The sequence below is a fragment of the Panthera tigris genome, chromosome X (assembly GCF_018350195.1).
Source record: "Panthera tigris isolate Pti1 chromosome X, P.tigris_Pti1_mat1.1, whole genome shotgun sequence".
NCBI lineage: Eukaryota > Metazoa > Chordata > Mammalia > Carnivora > Felidae > Panthera > Panthera tigris.
The window spans coordinates 85,155,982-85,174,654 of NC_056677.1; the positions used below are offsets into that span (position 1 = coordinate 85,155,982).

At 37.8% G+C, this 18,673-nt stretch overlaps 1 protein-coding gene across 1 annotated transcript in view; it reads left to right on the forward strand.

The window, feature by feature from the left end:
• Nucleotides 1–18,673, forward strand: part of IL1RAPL2 (interleukin 1 receptor accessory protein like 2) — a 1,066,898-nt gene that overhangs the window by 585,993 nt on the left and 462,232 nt on the right. Inside the window, exon 4 of the mRNA XM_042974778.1 lies at nucleotides 9,001–9,154. Coding sequence (XP_042830712.1) covers nucleotides 9,001–9,154 — 154 coding nt within the window. The remainder of the gene's footprint in view (nucleotides 1–9,000; nucleotides 9,155–18,673) is intronic.

Here is an 18,673-nt window from a genome sequence, read left to right on the forward strand (position 1 = left end):
TGAGCCATCAGCCCAGAGCCCGACGCGGGGCTCGAACTCACAGACCGCGAGATCGTGACCTGGCTGAAGTCGGACGCTTAACCGACTGCGCCACCCAGGCGCCCTCTTTTTTTTTTTTTTAATTCTTCTTTTGTTTTGCTCATCAGTTTGGGAAGTTATTATTGACATACTTTCAAACTCACTGATTTTTTTTTCCTTTCACCATGCCCAGTTTATTAAAATGCCTACCAAATGCATTCTTTATGTCCGTTATAGTGTTTTTATCTCTAGTAGACACTTTTCCAAAGAAGACATCCAGATGGCCAACAGACATGACAAGATGCTCAATATCACTCATCAGCAGGGAAATATAAATGAAAACCACACTGAGATACCACCTCATACCAGAGTAGCTAAAATTAACAACTCAGGAGACAATAGATGCTGGCAAGGATATGAAGAAATGGGAACCCTCTTGCAATGTTGGTGGGAATGCAAACTGGTGCAGCTGCTTTGGAAAACAGTGTGGAGTTTCCTGAAAAAAAAAAAAAACTAAAAACTAAAAATAGTACTTTCCTATGACCCAGCAATAGCAATACTAGGAATTTATCCAAAGGATACAGCAGTGCTGATTCATAGCGGCACATGTACCCCAATATTTATAGCAGCGATTTCAACAATAGTCAAATTATGGAAAGAGCCTAAACATCCATCAAGTGATGAATGGATAAAGAAGATGTGGTTTGTATACACAGTAGAACACTACTTCGCAATGAGAAAAAAATGAAATCCTGTCATTTGTAGCAACTTGGATGGAACTGAAGGGTATTTTGTTAAGTGAAATAATTCAGTCAGAGAAAGACAGATATAATATGTTTTCACTCATATCTGGATCTTGAAAAACTTAATAGAATATGGGGTAAGGGAAGGGGAAAAGACATAGTTACAATCAGAGAGGGAGGGAGGCAAACCATATGAGACTCTTAAGTACAGAGAACAAACTTAGGGTTGATGGGGAGGGAGGGGGGAAATGGGTGATGGGCATTGAGGAGGGCACTTGTTGGGATGAGCACTGGGTGCTGTATGTAAGTGATGAACCATGAGAATCTACCCCCAAAACCAAGAGCACACCATATACACTGTATGTTACCCAACTTGACAATAAATTGTAGTAAAAAAACACTATAAAAAAGCCTATCAAAGGCATTCTTTATGTCTGTTATAGTGTTTTTGTTTCTAGTATTTCTCTTTTTATTATTTTTAAAGAGTTTACATCTCTCTTCTGTTCTTACATGTTGTCCACTATTACCATTAGGACCATTAACATATTAATCATACTTATTTTAAATTCTCAGATAGGTAATTCCAAATTTTCTGCTATACCTCAGTCTGGTTCTTTTTTTTTTTTTAATGTTTATTTATTTTTGACAGAGACAGAATGCGAGTGGGTTAGGGGCAGAGAGAGAGGGAGACACAGAATCTGAAACAGGCTCCAGGCTCTGAGCTGTCAGCACAGAGCCCGACGCGGGGCTCGAACTCACGAGCTGTGAGATCATGACCTGAGCCGAAGTCGGACACTACCTCAGTCTGGTTCTAATGCTTGTTCTTTCTTTTCAAATCGTGCCATTTTTGTTGTCAATGTCGTTGTTGTTGCTGTTTTTGTCTTTTAGTACACCATGTAAATTTCTGTTGAAAGCCAAGCATTATGTACTTGGTAAAAGGAACTGAATTAACAGGCCTTTAATATGAGGTTTTTACATTTATCTAGCTAAGAGTTAGGCTGTATTGACTCCTTGCTCTAGTTGTAGGTACTAGAGGCTAAAATTCCCTCTGGTGTCCTTGTTTTTCATTCCCCTATTATCTTTGGGTTTTCCTAGAGACTTCATCTTAAGTAAGGACTGAATTGTGCAGTTATTTTAGCTGTAATATCCTTAATGTTATACAGGAACCCTGTTGATATGATAGTAAGGTGTAGGGTAAGGGAAAACATTCTGTAATCTTATGGTTAGATTTCCATGTTTTAGTGAACTCTCGCCCTGGGCTGTGGCCATCACAAGTGCTTCTCAGCTTCTCTCCATTAGATGAGACAGGAATGATAGAGGGAGCTGGAGCTAGCTATTTTCCTTCAAAAGCTAAAGGGGGCTGACACTGGGTATTTCCCTTTTCCCATATTCTTTGAGGGCAGGCCAGGGTCAAGGAGAACAGAGCTCTTTGGGTATATTTCAAAATGGTTACCTTTTCCTTCCTATATCAAAAGCATAAGGGGATTTTTTTCTCTGGTTTCCATGCTAATAACCTGGTGGGGTTCCTGGAGGCAAACCTTTTAAAAGTGGCCCACAAGACTGGGCCACCAAGGGTTTTTTTTTGTATCAAGCCAGTTCACAGTCTTCAGAAACTAGTCAATTACCCTTTAACTGTTCCTACTAGTTTCTGGCTCCTGTGTCTGCTTCAGTTCCCAGTAAGCTGTGATTCTTTGTACTCACCTGTCTCTCCAGTTTCTAGGACAGTGATTTTCACTGTCACCTCAATTGTCTGATGGATATAAGAAGGGTAGTTGACTTCCAGTTTGTTCAGCTTTTTTTCTTGTTGTGTGGATGGTAGTCAAACTTTCCAAGCCTTTGCATGTTGAATCAGAAACTGGAAGTCAACCCCTGAATCGGAATTATAACTTTGAATTGTCTTTTGAATTGTGTCCAGATCTCCATAGAAATGTGAATCACATTAACTCCTGACAGTCATTAACATGTCATAATAGGAGTGTATGTAATCTGAAGGCAGAGTTATGAGGGTAGTAATAATAGAATAATAGTTAATGTTTATAGTTTTTTATCATGTTATGCTCTATAATACAGAGCATTTATATGCATCACCTCATTTATTCTTCATAATCACCCATACTGGTAAATATTATTATCACCACTTTTTAAAAGTTTATTTATTTATTTTGAGAGAGAGAAAAAAAAAGAGTGAACAGGAGAGGGGCAGAGAGGGAATCCCAAGCAGGCTCTGTGCTATAAGCGCAGAGCCCTATGAGGGGCTTGAACTCACAAACCATGAGATTATGACCTGAGCTGAAATCAAGAGTTGGATGCTTAAATGACTAGGCACCCCCTATCACCACTTTTTTAATAGGTGAAAAAATTAAGGCTAAGATCAATTAAGTAACATGCTCAAGATAATACAACTTGGGATTCCAAACCAAGTATTTGAGTCTAGACCTTATACTCTAATCACTGTGGGGTACTGCCTTCTACATTAAGAATATGAAGAGAGAAAGTTGGAGAAATAGAGCTAGGAAGGGGAAAGACTTTCTGAAGTTTGTTATCCTATGAATTTGGAGTAGAGGTAGGACTGAAAGGGCAAAGTTGATACCTAATTCACAATTGTGCTCCTATGTCTTCCATCTTTAATTTGAAGAAAGATCACATTCCCTATAGATTTTTAGGCAGCTGACTAGATGCTGTATGAAATAGTCCAGTCTCCAGGGGAAAGGGGAGAAATTGGGTCTGAGGGGATGACTATTAGGTGCCCTTGAGGACAGAGGTTATATGATTAGTCTGTGGTTGCACAACTACTTTGTGTCTGAACTTTAGAATCAGAATAAATATTTAAATTAATCTTCCTAGTGTTCTTGCCATGAGAAATGAGTTCTGTGCTCTGAATATAATTGAAATGTCCATGGCCAACAAATCAAACTGATTCAAAAATACCTGTGGGTATGATGATGATATCTCAGAAATGTACTGTGAATATATTGGTGAATATTTCAGTGTGGAATTTTTTTTTAATTTTATTTTTTTAATTTACATCCAATTTAATTAGCATATAGTGAAACAATGATTTCAGGAGTAAATTCCTTAATGCCCCTTACCCATTTAGCCCATCCCCCTCCCACAACCCATCTAGTAACCCTCTGTTTGTTCTCCATATTTAAGAGTCTTATCTGGGGCGCCTGGGTGGCTCAGTCGGTTGAGCGTCTGACTTCAGCTCAGGTCATGATCTCACCGCCCATGAGTTTGAGCCCCGCGTCTGGCTCTTGCTGACAGCTCGGAGCCTGGAGCCTGCTTTGGATTCTGTGTCTACCTCTCTCTCTCTACCCTCCTCCACTCATGCTCTGTCTCTCTCTCAAAAATAAATAAACATTAAAAAAAAAGTCTTATGTTTTGTTCCCCTCCCTGCTTTTATATTCTTTTTGCTTCCCATCCCTTGTGTTCATTTGTTCTGTGTCTTAAAGCCCTCATATGAGTGAAATCATACGATATTTATCTTTCTCTGACTAATTTCGCTTAGCCTATTACCCTGTAGTTCCATCCACGTAGTTGCAAATGGCAAGATTTCATTGGTTTTGATTGCTGAGTAATACTCCATTATATATATATATATATATATATATATATATATATATATATATACCACATCTTCTTTCCATTCATCCGTTAATGGACATTTCGGCTCTTTCCATACTTTGGCTGTTGTTGATAGTGCTGCTATAAACATTGGGGTGCATGTGCCCCTTCAAAACAGCATACCTGTATCCCTTGGATAAATACCTAGTAGTGCAATTGCTGGGTCGTAGGGTACTTGTATTTTTAATTTTTTGAGAAACCTCCATACCTTTTTCCAGAGTGGCTGCACCAGTTTGCATTCTCACCAGCAGTACAAAAGAAATCCTCTTTCTCCACATCCTCGCCAACATCTGTTGTTACCTGAGTTGTTAAAGTTAGCAATTCTGACAGGTGTGTGGTGGTATCTCATTGTGGTTTTGACTTGAATTTCCCTGATGATGAGTGATGAGAACAAATAACTAAAATTTGTATGGAACCAGAAAAGACCCCAAATAGCCAAAGCAATCTTGAAAAAGAAAACCAAATCAGGAGGCATCACAATCCCAGACTTCAAGCTGTACTACAAAGCTATAATCATCAAGACAGTATGATACTGGCACAAAAACAGATGCTCAGATCAATGGAATAGAATAGAAAACCCAGAAATGGATCCACAAACGTATGGCCAACTAATCTTTGACAAAGCAGGAAAGAATACCCAGTGGAATAAAGACAGTCCCTTCAGCAAGTGGTGCTGGGAAAACTGGACAGTGACATGCAGAAGAATGAACCTGGACCACTTTCTTACACCATACACAATAATAAACCCAAAATGGATTAAAGACCTAAATGTGAGAAAGGAAGCCATCAAAATCCTTGAGGACAAAGCAGGCAAAACCCTCTTTGATCTTGACCACAGCAACTTCTTACTCAACACGTCTCCAGAGGCAAGGGAAACAAAAGCAAAAATGAACTATTGGGACCTCATCAAAATAAAATGCTTCTGTACAGCAAAGGAAACAATCAGCAAAACTAAAAGACAACCGATGGAATGGGAGAAGATATTTGCAAACGACATATCAGATAAAGGGTTAGTATCCAAAATCTATAAAGAACTTATCAAACTCAACACCCAAAAAACAAATAATCCAGTGAAGAAATGGGCAAAAGACATGAATAGACACTTTTTCAAAGAAGACATCCAGATGGCCAACCAACACAGGGTGGAAATTCTAAGATCCAGATGTGGCTGGCAACAAGTTACTTCAAGAAGCTTGGTCAACAGATGTTTCTGGTGAACATCCTGGGCTCCCAACCTAGAAGATGCTGGCAAGTGGCATCTGCCACTCAGGAAGGGTGGGAGGGAGGGAAGGAAGCTGGGATGTAAGGGCTGACATTATTTTGACTGAACAAGGAGGTCCTACAACAGACTGCTCTATGAGGGATCAGCCAGGCCAAAAACTGGAGCTATTTGTTGAACTTGGGTACTTCTAGTAAGTCTAGCCCTCAGCAAAACCTTTGACTCGATGAAGTTTATTTTAACAGTCTCAGGGGCATTAACTAATAGAGGAATTACACACTGAGAACAGTATTAGAGGTCTGCTCATATTTGAGGCTTTGGTGGTTTTTCCTTGCCTCAGGTAAACAACCATCTTGAGACTTGACTTAAATGCTTCAAATTTCTTTGCTTAAGAGACTGTCAAAATTAAGCAGGTATGGAACAATGAGGTATGGCAATGGTACCTGTTCACTAGGAAAGAGGTCATGGGAAGATTGGGCACAGGAGAGAAACAATGACAGTAGTAAGCCTAGCAGCCAGCAGTTTGAGGGAGAAATACTGCAACTAATGGAGTAAAAAGCATAAAAGACTTATGACGTTTGATGTAGGTACCCAGATATCTGCAGGATAGCCAATGAGGTAACTTTATAAAGGATGGGTTTGTGGGGGCAATGGTCTTCTATAAGCCTCTTCTGAACAAAATATAGTTTCTGTACCCACCTTCTGGGATTAATGTTGGAGTGGCCTCTTAGGAGCTATACATTTTCAGTGGGTTAAAGTATTGTGTTCCTGGAGATAGTTAACCAATTGTTGAGGATTTGTTTTCATCTTATTAGTAAGTTAGCACCAGTTTTCACCAAGGAGACCTGGAGGTTTGGAGGAGACATAATCCAGGATTGTGAAAGTTTAGGGATGGAATGTATTCTCTGTGCTGAATTACCATCATATAGTGCTGCCCAGCAAGAGTATAATGAATAAACTCTGCAAGCTTCTGGGCTCTGGCTTCTCACATGGTATTATATTATCCTCATATGCAGAGTAAGAAACTGATACCTGAAGAAGTTAAACAAATTTGCCCAAGACCACAGAACTTGGGTGAAACCCAGATGTTGACCTAGAGCTGTTTTGCTCTGACAGCAGTTTGCCTTTTCATCTATACTACATTGGTTCCAGAAGGGTGGAGATTACCTGATGATAATATTTTCTTATGCCACAGTTTAAAAGAAAAACTCAAAAAGCTATATTGGGTACAAGTAATATTTTATAAGGCTAGATGGTAACTTGGAAAGCACTTGGGGCTATCTCGATCTAGCCCAAAGAACGTGTAGAGATTTCAGGCTGTTCTTCATTGGGCTTATTTTCTAGCTTCTATACACTCTTTACATTGTACTTCCTGGGGGAAAAATCAAAGCACTGTGCACAGAAATTGAAAATGGTTAGAGCCAATTGCATATGGACTTTCCCTAAAAATGACATTAGAAAACGTCATTTGTCTTTGAATACAAGTGTGTGGACTCATTTGTCCACCCCCACCACTGCCATGTGAAAGTGAAGCAGCTCAGTTTTCATTTTCCTTTCCTCTCAAAATGCCCAAAGGGACCATATTTTTGTTTAATAACCTTCAGAATGATTCTTTAGAAATCTGAGGCTATCAGAGTTCGAAACAATGCGAAAATAATTGTGGATTATTATTGTATGACGATAGTGGCAGCTGGACTATTTTTTTTTTCTTTCTGTTCAGACTATCTTCTTCATTTTCCCAGAAACCTTATATCCCCAGGTTTAACTCAGAAGCAAATCTCATATAGGTGATAAACCTCACCAGACATGGTGTGTAATATAATTTCAGACAGACCTTTAACTGTTCTTTGGAAAGACCCTAGGGAGTGAAACAGCCTTATATCTAGATGCCCTAGATAGTATTACTTTTATTTACTCTCTGACAATGTGTGTGGGTAGTTGTATTGGACATAAAGCAAGCATATCTCTTAAATATTATACCTGTGAACTTAAGTGCCAGTTTTTGTGTTTTATTGTCAAAATTCCTGCTATCATAAAAAAATTGTTACAGTAAGAAACTAATAAATGTGTGCTCCTTCTCTCAAAGCATTTTACACACACACACACACACACACACATACACGTGCATCCATGCAGAGCTGGAGATTGAGAGTCTGCACTGATTCTACCTTCACGTGAATGTTTAGGATGTATGTATGGAGGGCAGGAATGGGGGTGAGGTGGAGGCAGGGTAGAAGAGATGTTGTATATACCATGGTGGGAAAAGTGGAAAGTTCTTTTAACAATTATTTACATAATTTGCCTCACAATCATTTCTTCATTGCCGTAGCTGACAGATTCAGAAATTAGATGATAAAATATTTTTGCCTTGGTTACTTAGCATAGCTGAATAATCACGGCTATCCCTTAGACCTTTTGATGTTTGTGCAGCTTTTGGCCACTACTTTCGTTGAACATTTGAGATAGGTAGTAGACAAACTGGAAAAATATCTACAAAGTAGTCTGAGAAATTTCCCAAAAGGCAAAGCCACTTGGCTGAATATTCTTACCTACTCGGTTCATGTTATGTTTTTGTCACTCTCTGGAAAAGTTTTAAACACTTCTTTCTAGAGAAGTCCAATCCCAGTAGCAAGACTCCTTCACATTCTCATTAGGAGTATAGAAAAATTGTCTTCCAAACCCAAATCTTATTCTCTGGTCATATAGCACTGAATTGAGAAAGTAAGTGGAAAATTTCTCCATTACTAGGACAAAATGTATGCTAATTTTACCTAGCTGTATTTCTAGAGTACTGCTAATTTTCTTGAACCCTTCCCCTATCCCATCCACCTAATGGATCTCTTGACTATGGGGAGAGAGACTCTGGAATATTAGCATTTGTTTTTAACTATAAGAAGTAATTAATAAAACCATTTTAGACTACATTACCAGTATAAAAGCCTGTTATGAATGTTTAACAATGCCTAAGACTCCCTTGTATTATACTATGTTGCTAAATGAACACTATTCTCTTTGGACACTTAGGAAATGTCTCTGTCAAATAGGAAAAAAAAAATACCAGGGCTTTATAGTGATATTTACCTACTTTTAAGGTTCCGCTATACGTCTTTTGTATTGGGGAAGCTTGTATGTTTTTCTATTTTGGCAGAATATCTCTAAAGAATTTCTACACTTGGGATCAGGCCTTCAAAGTAGCTCTTAGGCTGATAGTTGTGACATTTAAACTGGACACATTAAGAGACATTCATATTTTTTTTCTGGTCATTGACTTAACTCTAGTTATATATTTTGAAAACTAAGGAGAAGAGCAGAAACAAGTCAAAGTACTAACTTGCCAGTACTGGGACTTGATGAGAATTTTAATTTTTTGCTTACTTGCAAATATTTTCTCTGCAGGAATGCAAGCCAAAAATGTGGAGAAGCATAATAATACAGAAAGGAAATGCTCTTCTAATCCAAGAAGTTCAAGAAGAAGATGGAGGAAATTACACTTGTGAACTTAAGTATGAAGGAAAACTTGTGAGACGAACAACTGAATTGAAAGTTACAGGTAAGAATTGCTTCTACCAAACTGTAGCAAATGAACTTTTAAGTATAATTTGGTATGGGAAGAAAGAGTTTCCAAAACAAAGAGTGAACTTGAGGCAAATTTACAACTGGATGCAAATCAAATAGTTGGAAAGCTCTCTATTAGTAAATTGTACTGGGAAAGAATACATGGAATCTGGACAATTGATTTAGGGAACATGGGCCCAGTTGCTGCATATCTGTTATCTGCCTTTATGAAAGGTTATTAGCTCTTCAAGATATCATTAGCTGTTACTAAGCATCTCAGAAAAATATAGTGGAACCACTTTAGAATGTTGACTTAACCCATATTTGGAATCTCCTTGTAGGTAATGCCTGCCTCAGAATGATATTATGTTGGCCTTTTGGAATGACGTCTTCTTGGACTGCATCCAAAATATCATATACAAAATTACTCATAAATGACTGATGTTGTTGTATGGTTCTACTTATTCTTAAATGGAGCAACTCCAAACAAATAGTGTGTGTGTGTGTGTGTGTGTGTGTGTGTGTATTTTAAATCTGAAGTACAAGTAAAGTATAAGCTAGTAATTCTACTCATACTAAAAGAGAGAAACTCAGGATATTCTTATGTGGTGGAGAATGTTAGAAAGTAATTTTTAGAGACACATGACAGAACTTAATACCATAAAAGTTATCCCTCATGATGTTTGTGATGGACCTTAAGAAACTTCATTACAGAAGTCTACCTGCTATTTTTCCTGAACAAACCTTGCCTAATTTTCCTCTTTTTATATATGTTTTAGATTTATGTGGTGTGTGTGTGTGTTTGTGTGTGTGTTTAAGTGTTCACACACACATTTGTATTGAGGATAAAATCTCAACCATAGTAAAATTTGACATAATCCGGACAATTGTAACATTGATTACATTAATTCACTTATGACTGATGCATACACAGGGCTTCCACTGACCACTTGCACATGTGTCCCCAGCTCTACCTTTTAAACAGCTTTTACTACTATAGTTAATGCCAAAATAATCCACATAATTGGCCATAAATGGAGAATGAAAGTCACTGAACTCTTTCTCTTGGTAAAAACTCTGTACAATGTGCCTAAACCTACAGGTTGTGACTACTAACCATTATGCTACAGTGAAAAGTCATCATGTAGGGAGGTAAGTGGTCCTACCCTGTCTCACTTCAAAATCCCCCTTTGTTGTGCTGCCCAAATCTAAATAAATGCTTTTATTTATAGATCATTGCTTTTACTAAGAGATAATCTTTACCTGTAGAAATGTATTTTGAGGGGCACCTGGGTTAGTCAGTCAGTTAAGCATCTGACTTTGGCTAAGGTCATGATCTCATGGTTTGTGGGTTTCAACCCCACATCAGGCTCTGTGCTGACAGCTCAGAGCCTGGAGCCTGCTTTGACTTCTGTATCTCCTTCTCTCTCTGCCCTTCCCCCACTCACACTCTGTCTCTGTCTCTCTCGCTTCCTCTCAAAAATAAATAAATATTTAAAAATTTTAAAAAAGAAATGTATTTTGAAAACTTATTTTACACAGCAATTTTGTATCAATTGAAAGTAACCTTTTATCAATAAAACACTGTTGTTTGGCTATTAAAAAGCACTTGTGACTGATGCACTTGGGCATTACCTGTTGAACTATCTAATGTTGACATCAACTAGTTGGTTGATTATACTCTCACTAATGTTAGGAATACAGATTTCCTTCTATATTATTTTTGTTTATGATTTAACTGACCTTTTTGGGGTAATGTTAAAATCAGTCTACAAAGTAGTGACACTTGGCGAGTAGGTTTATTGCTGTAACTCATATGTTATTAAGTTTTTGATCCCTAGGAGTCAGCAGTTTGTTTTGTATTTTTCAAAATTCTGAATGTTAACACAAGGAATACAAAATATTTTATTAGAAACTAATATTGACATTTTAACAATATTTATTCTTCTAATCCATGAGCATGGAATGTTTTTCCATTTCTTTGTATCTTCTTCAATTTCCTTCATAAGCTATCTATAGTTTTCAGCATATATATCTTTTACATCTTTGGTTAGGTTTATTCCTAGGTATTTTATGGTTCTTGGTGCAGTTGTGAATGGGATCAGTTTCTTCATTTGTCTTTCTGTTGCTTCATTATTAAGGAGGGAACCAAACCATAAGAAACTCTTAAAAACTGAGAATAAACTGAGGGTTGATGGGGGGTTGGGAGGGAGGGGAAAGTGGGTGATGGACATTGAGGAGGGCACCTGTTGGGATGAGCACTGGGTGTTGTTATATGGAAACCAATTTGATAATAAATTTCATATTTAACAATAAATAAACAGAAAAAAAGAAACTAACATACATATGGGGTGCCTGGGTGGCTCAGTTGGTTGAGCATCCGACTTCGGCTTAGGTCATGAACTCATGGCTTGTGAGTTCCAGCCCTGCGTCCGGCTCTGTGCTGACAGCTCAGAGCCTGAAGCCTCTTCAGATTCTGTGTCTCCCTCTCTCTCTGTTCCTCCCCTTCTCGCACTCTCTGTCCCTCCCTCAAAAATAATAAACATTAAAAAAAATTAAAGCTTAAGAAAAAGGAAACTAACATGTATGTTTTAGTTCATGCTCTATCCTAATACATGACAGTTCTACTTAGTCTGAATTTGTAGAGTAACTTCTGTGGAGGTTTGAATTATTCTTTTGATTAGAAATGTACATCCTTTCCTCTAGGAGCTTTCAAAATAACTACCATATTGGGCCAATTCCAGGTAGCAAAGATATGCTTTTGGTTGATTTCTGATTTCCTCAATGTGAACTAGACTTCCTGTCTCATCCAAGCAGAAGAGTCAATCAGGCAGTTTTACATCATTAGTAAGTGAGCTGGCTATGCTCAGATCCTTGCAACATCATCACTTTGACCAGTCACACATTCCTTATCAGGGGTTTGCAAAGCACTTCCATTGGGAGTTATTTACTAAAATTTGCAGCCTTATAGCATTTAACTTGGATTTTAAGTTGGGCCAGAATAAAGTTAACGATAAACCTTTTATGCTCCCATCTAATGGGTTATGGTGACAACACATTTGCTTTTTTAGTTTCTTTTTTTGATTCTGGAAAAGGAGAGCTAGGCTCTTCTTTTGTGTATTTTGCAAAGCATTTATTCACTTGACCTGAACTTTTAGTATAATTGAACTATGGATTTAAAATTTCACCTCAATTCTACCTCCCAGAGGTTTTCAAACTTTAATGTGCATCAAAATTATGTGGAATAACCCAGATAGGATGAAGATGAGGCTCCTTAAATACTGGTTTCATCTCTCTCCTCCAGATTCTAATTCACAACATCTCTAAAATTGGAAACTTGCCTTGTTGTCCAGGTAATTCTGTTGCATGCCTTCCAAGGATTATGCTTTGAGAAACACTAGCTGAGAGAATAATGCTAAAGAAGTCAGTCACAGGTTTGCTTTTCTTGTGAGCATGTTAGTGCTCTCTCTCTCTCTCTCTCTCTCTTTCTCACACACACACACACACACACCAAACTAATTTTCATAGGCCCCAAATTGTTTTACCTAAGTTCCTAAGAGCTGTCATGAATATATAAGTGCTTCACCTGCACCCCAGTGTTTATCGCAGTGCTATCAACAATAGCCAAAGTATGGAAAGAGCCCAAATGTCCACTGACGGATGAATGGATAGAGAAGATGTGGTATATATAAATATATACAATGGAGTATTCCTTGGCAATCAAAGAGAATGAAATCTTGCCATTTGCAACTATGTGGATGGAACTAGAAGGTATTATGCTAAGCGAAATTAAAGGAATTCAAATATCATGTGACTTACATCATATGAGGACTTTAAGACACAGAACAGATGAACATAAGGGAAGGGTAGCAAAAATAATATAAAAACAAGGAGGGGGACAAAACATAGGAGACTCTTAAACATGGAGAACAAACAGGGTTACTGGAGGGGTTGTGGGAGGGTGGATGGGCTAAATAGGTAAGGGGCATTAAGGAATCTACTCCTGAAATCATTGTTGTACTATATGCTAACTAATTTGGATGTAAATTAAAAATATAAGTCCTTGGTCATCAAGGGAAATCTGTCAAGGGAGTGCAGGGATAAAGCAGTCTCAGCCACTGAAATAGTAATTTTTTTCATTTACCATTTAAGTAAAAAATGCACAATCACATGCTGGAGAAAAAAAATAATTCAAAATTATCCTTGGGTCAGTGGTCATCATTCATATACGAAGATATCAAGTTTATGTATTTATTCATACAATTCAAGTGTTATGCCTGATATAGAAACAAAATGGCCTCTTGGTATGGAAGTTCAAGACATTGCTCTGTGAAGATTTATTTTTATTTGAAGTTTTATTTAAGTTATACTGTGCTTTGTATGTTTGTTATTACAAAGCAATTAAACAGGTTGCCCTCTCATAATTCAAAATATAAGGCTGGTAACCCTCAGTTTGTTCTCCATATTTATTAGTCTCTTCTGTTTTCCCCCTCCCTTATGGGAAGAGTTGTGGGAGAGGGGGGATAGACTAAAGGGGTAAGAGGCACTAAAAAATCTACTGCTGAAATCATTGTTTCACTATATGCTAACTAATTTGGATGTAAATTTAAGAAAATTAAAAAGTATAACAAGTCAAAATACAAGGTTGGGATTATTTTAAAAGTAACCCACTCATACTTGTTTTTAGTTTAGCAATATGCAGGCGTGGAATAAGACTTTCAATATAAAATCAATAGGATTGGCTAATTACAAAATCATGTAGATAGAGGTTCTATAAAATTATATATTGCAAGTGTGGAGATATTTAAAAGGTTATTAAAAATTTAAGAGGTTATTTTCTGACTGTTCTTTTAAAATTTATAAATCTGTGAAATATCTCGTCAGTAAAGCAAGTGTTTTTTTTTTAAGTGTATAGGTGCTACTTGCTTTAAATAGATCAGTTATAAAAAGATTCAGCTATTCAAAACTGATGAATTGGAAAGTAATCATTGGTTTTATGAAATTATTTTTTCCATATAAAAGAATTTGTCGTAGGATTTCTTTAAATAGCCAGATTTCCTACTGCATTAAAATAGGATTTGATTTAAATGCAACTTTCCTGGAACACTTTTAATATATAAATTATTGCAGACTTGTGGGATGTTGCTGTAGACATTTCTTTTTATTCCTTCAGAGGATGTAGATCAGTAGGAAGGGGTTTAATAACAAATAGACATGTTACATTAGTGCGTTTAGGTCATTTGTCAAAGATGACAACAGCTAACAGTTTTATTCCCTACAGCATATTTTAGGTGGCTGTTTGTTATTTTAAAGATATTTTCCCTTTGTTCTCACATTGAATTTTGTGAAGATGGCTAGTTGAAGTGTTAAAAATAGAACGGAAAGTTGATTATATGATAGTGAGAATGTAGAACGGGTGATAATGGAAGAAGGAGAAGAGGAGTGGGAGAGGGTGGGAGAGATAATGTAATAGGGTCTGCTGGGAGTAGAGGAGAATGTCTGCCTTGAGAAGGTCAAAGGCAGACATAAATTACTGGGGATCCCCAAAATGAACACAAGCAGAAAGCCAGCTCTAATTAACTGTACTTGGAAGATAACTCACCATTAACCTAGCAAATCATTCACAACTACATGATTTTATTCGGCTTTTTAGAAATGCACATAGGCTATTTAGGAAAAAAAATTACCTGTTCTTTGGTGAATATGCAAATAATACCCATCCTCCTGATAATTGTAGACAGCTTTAGAGTTCCAGATTTGGGCCTCTTCACATGTTAGGATAATCTTTTAATCCATTTGTGTCTAAGTGCCATGGCTAGAAAGAGAGGTTTATTGTATGGATATTTTCAAAGATTCGCTTGTAGGTTACTAATTAAGCAATAGTAGCAACACAATCTGGACACACAAGGCTTGGCGAAATTGCAGAGTGGAAATTGGGATCAGTTTTTGGTGAAGACGTTCAAATGAATGGCTTCAGTAAGTACTTTTAATTTCACTTTGCCAAGTTATAAGTAACTGTAGTGCATTGTTGTAGGTGTCATTTAGACTGCATAGCTTATTATAATGACCTTCCTCTGGTGTGTAGAATGGCTGCTATTTACACACAGAGGAAGGAATTTCACATCAGGTTTGAAATCAGGCTTTTTTGGTGCTGGCTCTTTGTTTCTTTATTCCTCTGCTGTTAATGCTGAGGCATTGGGATGAAAGTGGGTTTAGGAAAAATAGTGGAACATAGAGCTATGGTAGAGAGTTGGAGGAATAAACAGAATGGAGAATAAACAGGAGAAGTGATTTTAAGCCAAGAACTATGTAATAATCATAATAGGGACACACAGAGAGCTAATGTCTATTGAGAGCTCACTTTGTGGCAGACGTTGTGCTTAGTGTTTTTCATTCATTTACTCATTTAATTCTCACAACAATGACATGAGTGTGGATACTATTATTGTTTCCATTTTATTGAGGAAAAACCTTAGGCGAAGAGATATGGCTTAGGTGACATATTTTGTAATTGGCAGAGCACGGGTATGAATCTAGGTGTTCCTGATTCTCACATAAACTTTTAACCACCACCAAGCACAAACCATATAATTTCATTCACAAAATATATATTATGTACATTTAAAAATGTCAAAATATTGATCATAATGTCCATTATTCCACTATAATGTCATTTCTGAACATTAACTATTTGGTCTTCAATAATTTCCTATTGGATTTTAGATACCACCAAAAAGGATACACATGACATTTTGGAGCTCTCAGTGAACACCTTAGATGAGATCAGTAGAAATGGGACACAGAATTAAATCTGAGCTTAGGATAGTGCCAAGAGAGAAACAAGAAAAAGTGTGGTGCCAGGAAAGCAAGAACGTACACAGGATGGGATTTGCCAAGTTTCATATTTTGGCACCAAATGGCCCTATTAATATGGAAATCCATACTGAGAAAAAATGGATTCCCGTGAGGTTCATTGCAGTTGTCATAATGATTTCAAGCTAGAGGAAGTGAAGCAATGGAGAACATCCTGGTTAAACAATGTTTATTCAGCTGGTAAAGAGCAGTCAACACATAAATTGATGCCTACTCTGTGCAACAAGAATCATAGGATTCAAGTTTCTTAATGTGGCTCTGAAAGCAGACAGCTAGAGACAGAATTGTCTTCCCTTTGGAACCTGGGAATTTTTTTTTTTCATTAGAACAAATAGTGCTTCAAACAGTGTTTCCAAACTTTGTTCTGTGGAGCTCCAGTTCTAAGAGATGTTAATAGTTATTTTTGGAAGACAAATAGGAGAGGAGAGGAGAGGAGAGGAATGGAGAGAGGTTCTGTGACAATGTGTTTATCTGCTAGGTTAAAGTTAAACAGATTTCTTTTTTGCAAGTCATTTCAAGGTATCTTAGTGCATATAATATTCTAATATGTATTACATTTTCTAAAAGGAGAATGAGAAGGACATTTCTTTACTTGTAAATCCACACAATATTTCTGCCCCCACCCCCGCCCCAAGTAAACTATGGCTCAGAGATTTTAGACCATTTGTCCTGGGTAGCAGCTGGTGAATGGCATGGCCACAACTAGTGCCCCTATCTTGTGATTCATAATGTAATGCCTTTCTATATGATTCCACTGTTACTCTGTCCATAGTCCCTTAATCCTGGGTTCTGGGCCAGAAGGAGGGGAGACACATTCCCCAGGTGGACTCCAAAATTAGTGACTTCAGAGGTCATGTCTAAGGATCCCTGAAATAACCCGTTATCTAAAATGTTCATTTGCCAACCCATTGTTTTGGCTTAAAAAAATAGCTGTGATTCTATTCCTTCCATAAAAGAAAAAGCATTTATTGCCGATGGCTGAATCCAAACCAGCAAAGGAGCAATGCCCTAATCAATAGTCAAATGCTTCTAGAAACCAGGCAAGTCATGTACCTGAGTGGGTGTGCAAAGCAACAGAGAGAGGCAAGTTGGAGAGTACTAGCAACCCTAGCTGATTGTTGTCATGTGAAATTAAGGATAAGATACTACTAGGCACTCTAATTTTTGAAGAGATCATGGAAGTCTGGATTTTTATGTGGAAATCTCTGGTTTGTTGAGCAGCGTGTGGACCAAATAAAACATGCTTATATGGTAAATTCACATTGGGGGCTGTCTTTTTGAGGCCTTCACCTTAAAGAGTTTGGTTCAGTAGCACTTTTAAATAAGCAAATGACTGTGTGTCTGGCTCAGTCTTGGCTCCACATTTCCATCTCCAGCAGTGAGTGGGGAAACAAACAAACAAACAAACAACAAAAAAAAACCTTAAGTGGCCTGGAGAGTAGTTAATAGACAAACTGAGAACAGCACTCAGAAGCCATCCTAATCATACCATCCAACAGACTGGTCGACCCAAGCAGAAAGTGAAGGGCACAATTTATGGATGTAATACTACAGGAGGGGTATTGACAAATTGATCACCTTACAGAGAAGAGCAATTTAGATGATGAAGCAAGTTGGTCTCAAATGTTACAGATAGTTGAAAAGCCCTAGGGATAAAGCACCCACCTTGAAGCTCCCCCAAGCAGTACGGATGTGAAACAGAGGGGAACAACTCATTAGCATATGTTCTCTCTCCTTCATGTTCTGAGCAACAGTTAACATGATCTGAATGTCTGTGTCCTGATTATTAGGTGAGAATGTATCTCATTTGTACCTTTTGTGTGACTTAATGAGGAAAGCCCTCAGCAGCCAGTAGTTGTTGGCCACATTAAGGAAACTTTCACATGACTGACTGTGCATTTCATAATTGACTGTTCTTTTGTGCAGTCGCAGGTGCAAAAATCTCATGACCGAAACCGGCTTGTAGCAGCTCCTTTGCCTTTCCTCCTAGGCCTCCCTCACCCAATGCCTCTGGTGACCCTGGCCTTTCCTAGCCTACCCAGCCCACTGTGAATGACATCTTTGTCCCTTCTCTCACTATTAAATGTCCTAATGTCCTATCTTTTCTGTAGCCCATCTCCTTAGATCCTTGCTTTCTGCTGGGCCTAATTTAGTACTTAAATAAAATAAAAAATTGCTGACCGATAATGGCCCCAAAATGTTTCCCTTCACAGCTAACATATTTGCAATTTAATAGATATTTCAATTCTGTAACTCATAGGCATGACTAATGGTGGGAATTCCTGGCAGCTTCCCAGTGCCTGTGGGGGGCCTTTCCCAGAGTGTCACAATTCATACCCTGCAGGTGGCTACTTGCTCCCTCTAGAAGCAAGGTCAACTCTACCCATGACCTTGGGTGACAAGGAGAAAAAAAAAAAGCCTTCTTAGAATTAGTGGGAAGGAGGGCCTTGAGTATCAGTCTAAAGAGTGATTTTTTCCCTTCCTCTTCTGCCACTGTTGTTTTGTGTTTCCTTTCTTTCCCCTATTTCTTACCCCCTGCCTCAACCTATCACACAGGGCTATCTATTAATGCTCTTGGTGACAGGGGCAAAGATATTTCCAGTCTCTGTCCCAGGAAAATATTTGTTTGCATGTTTCTATG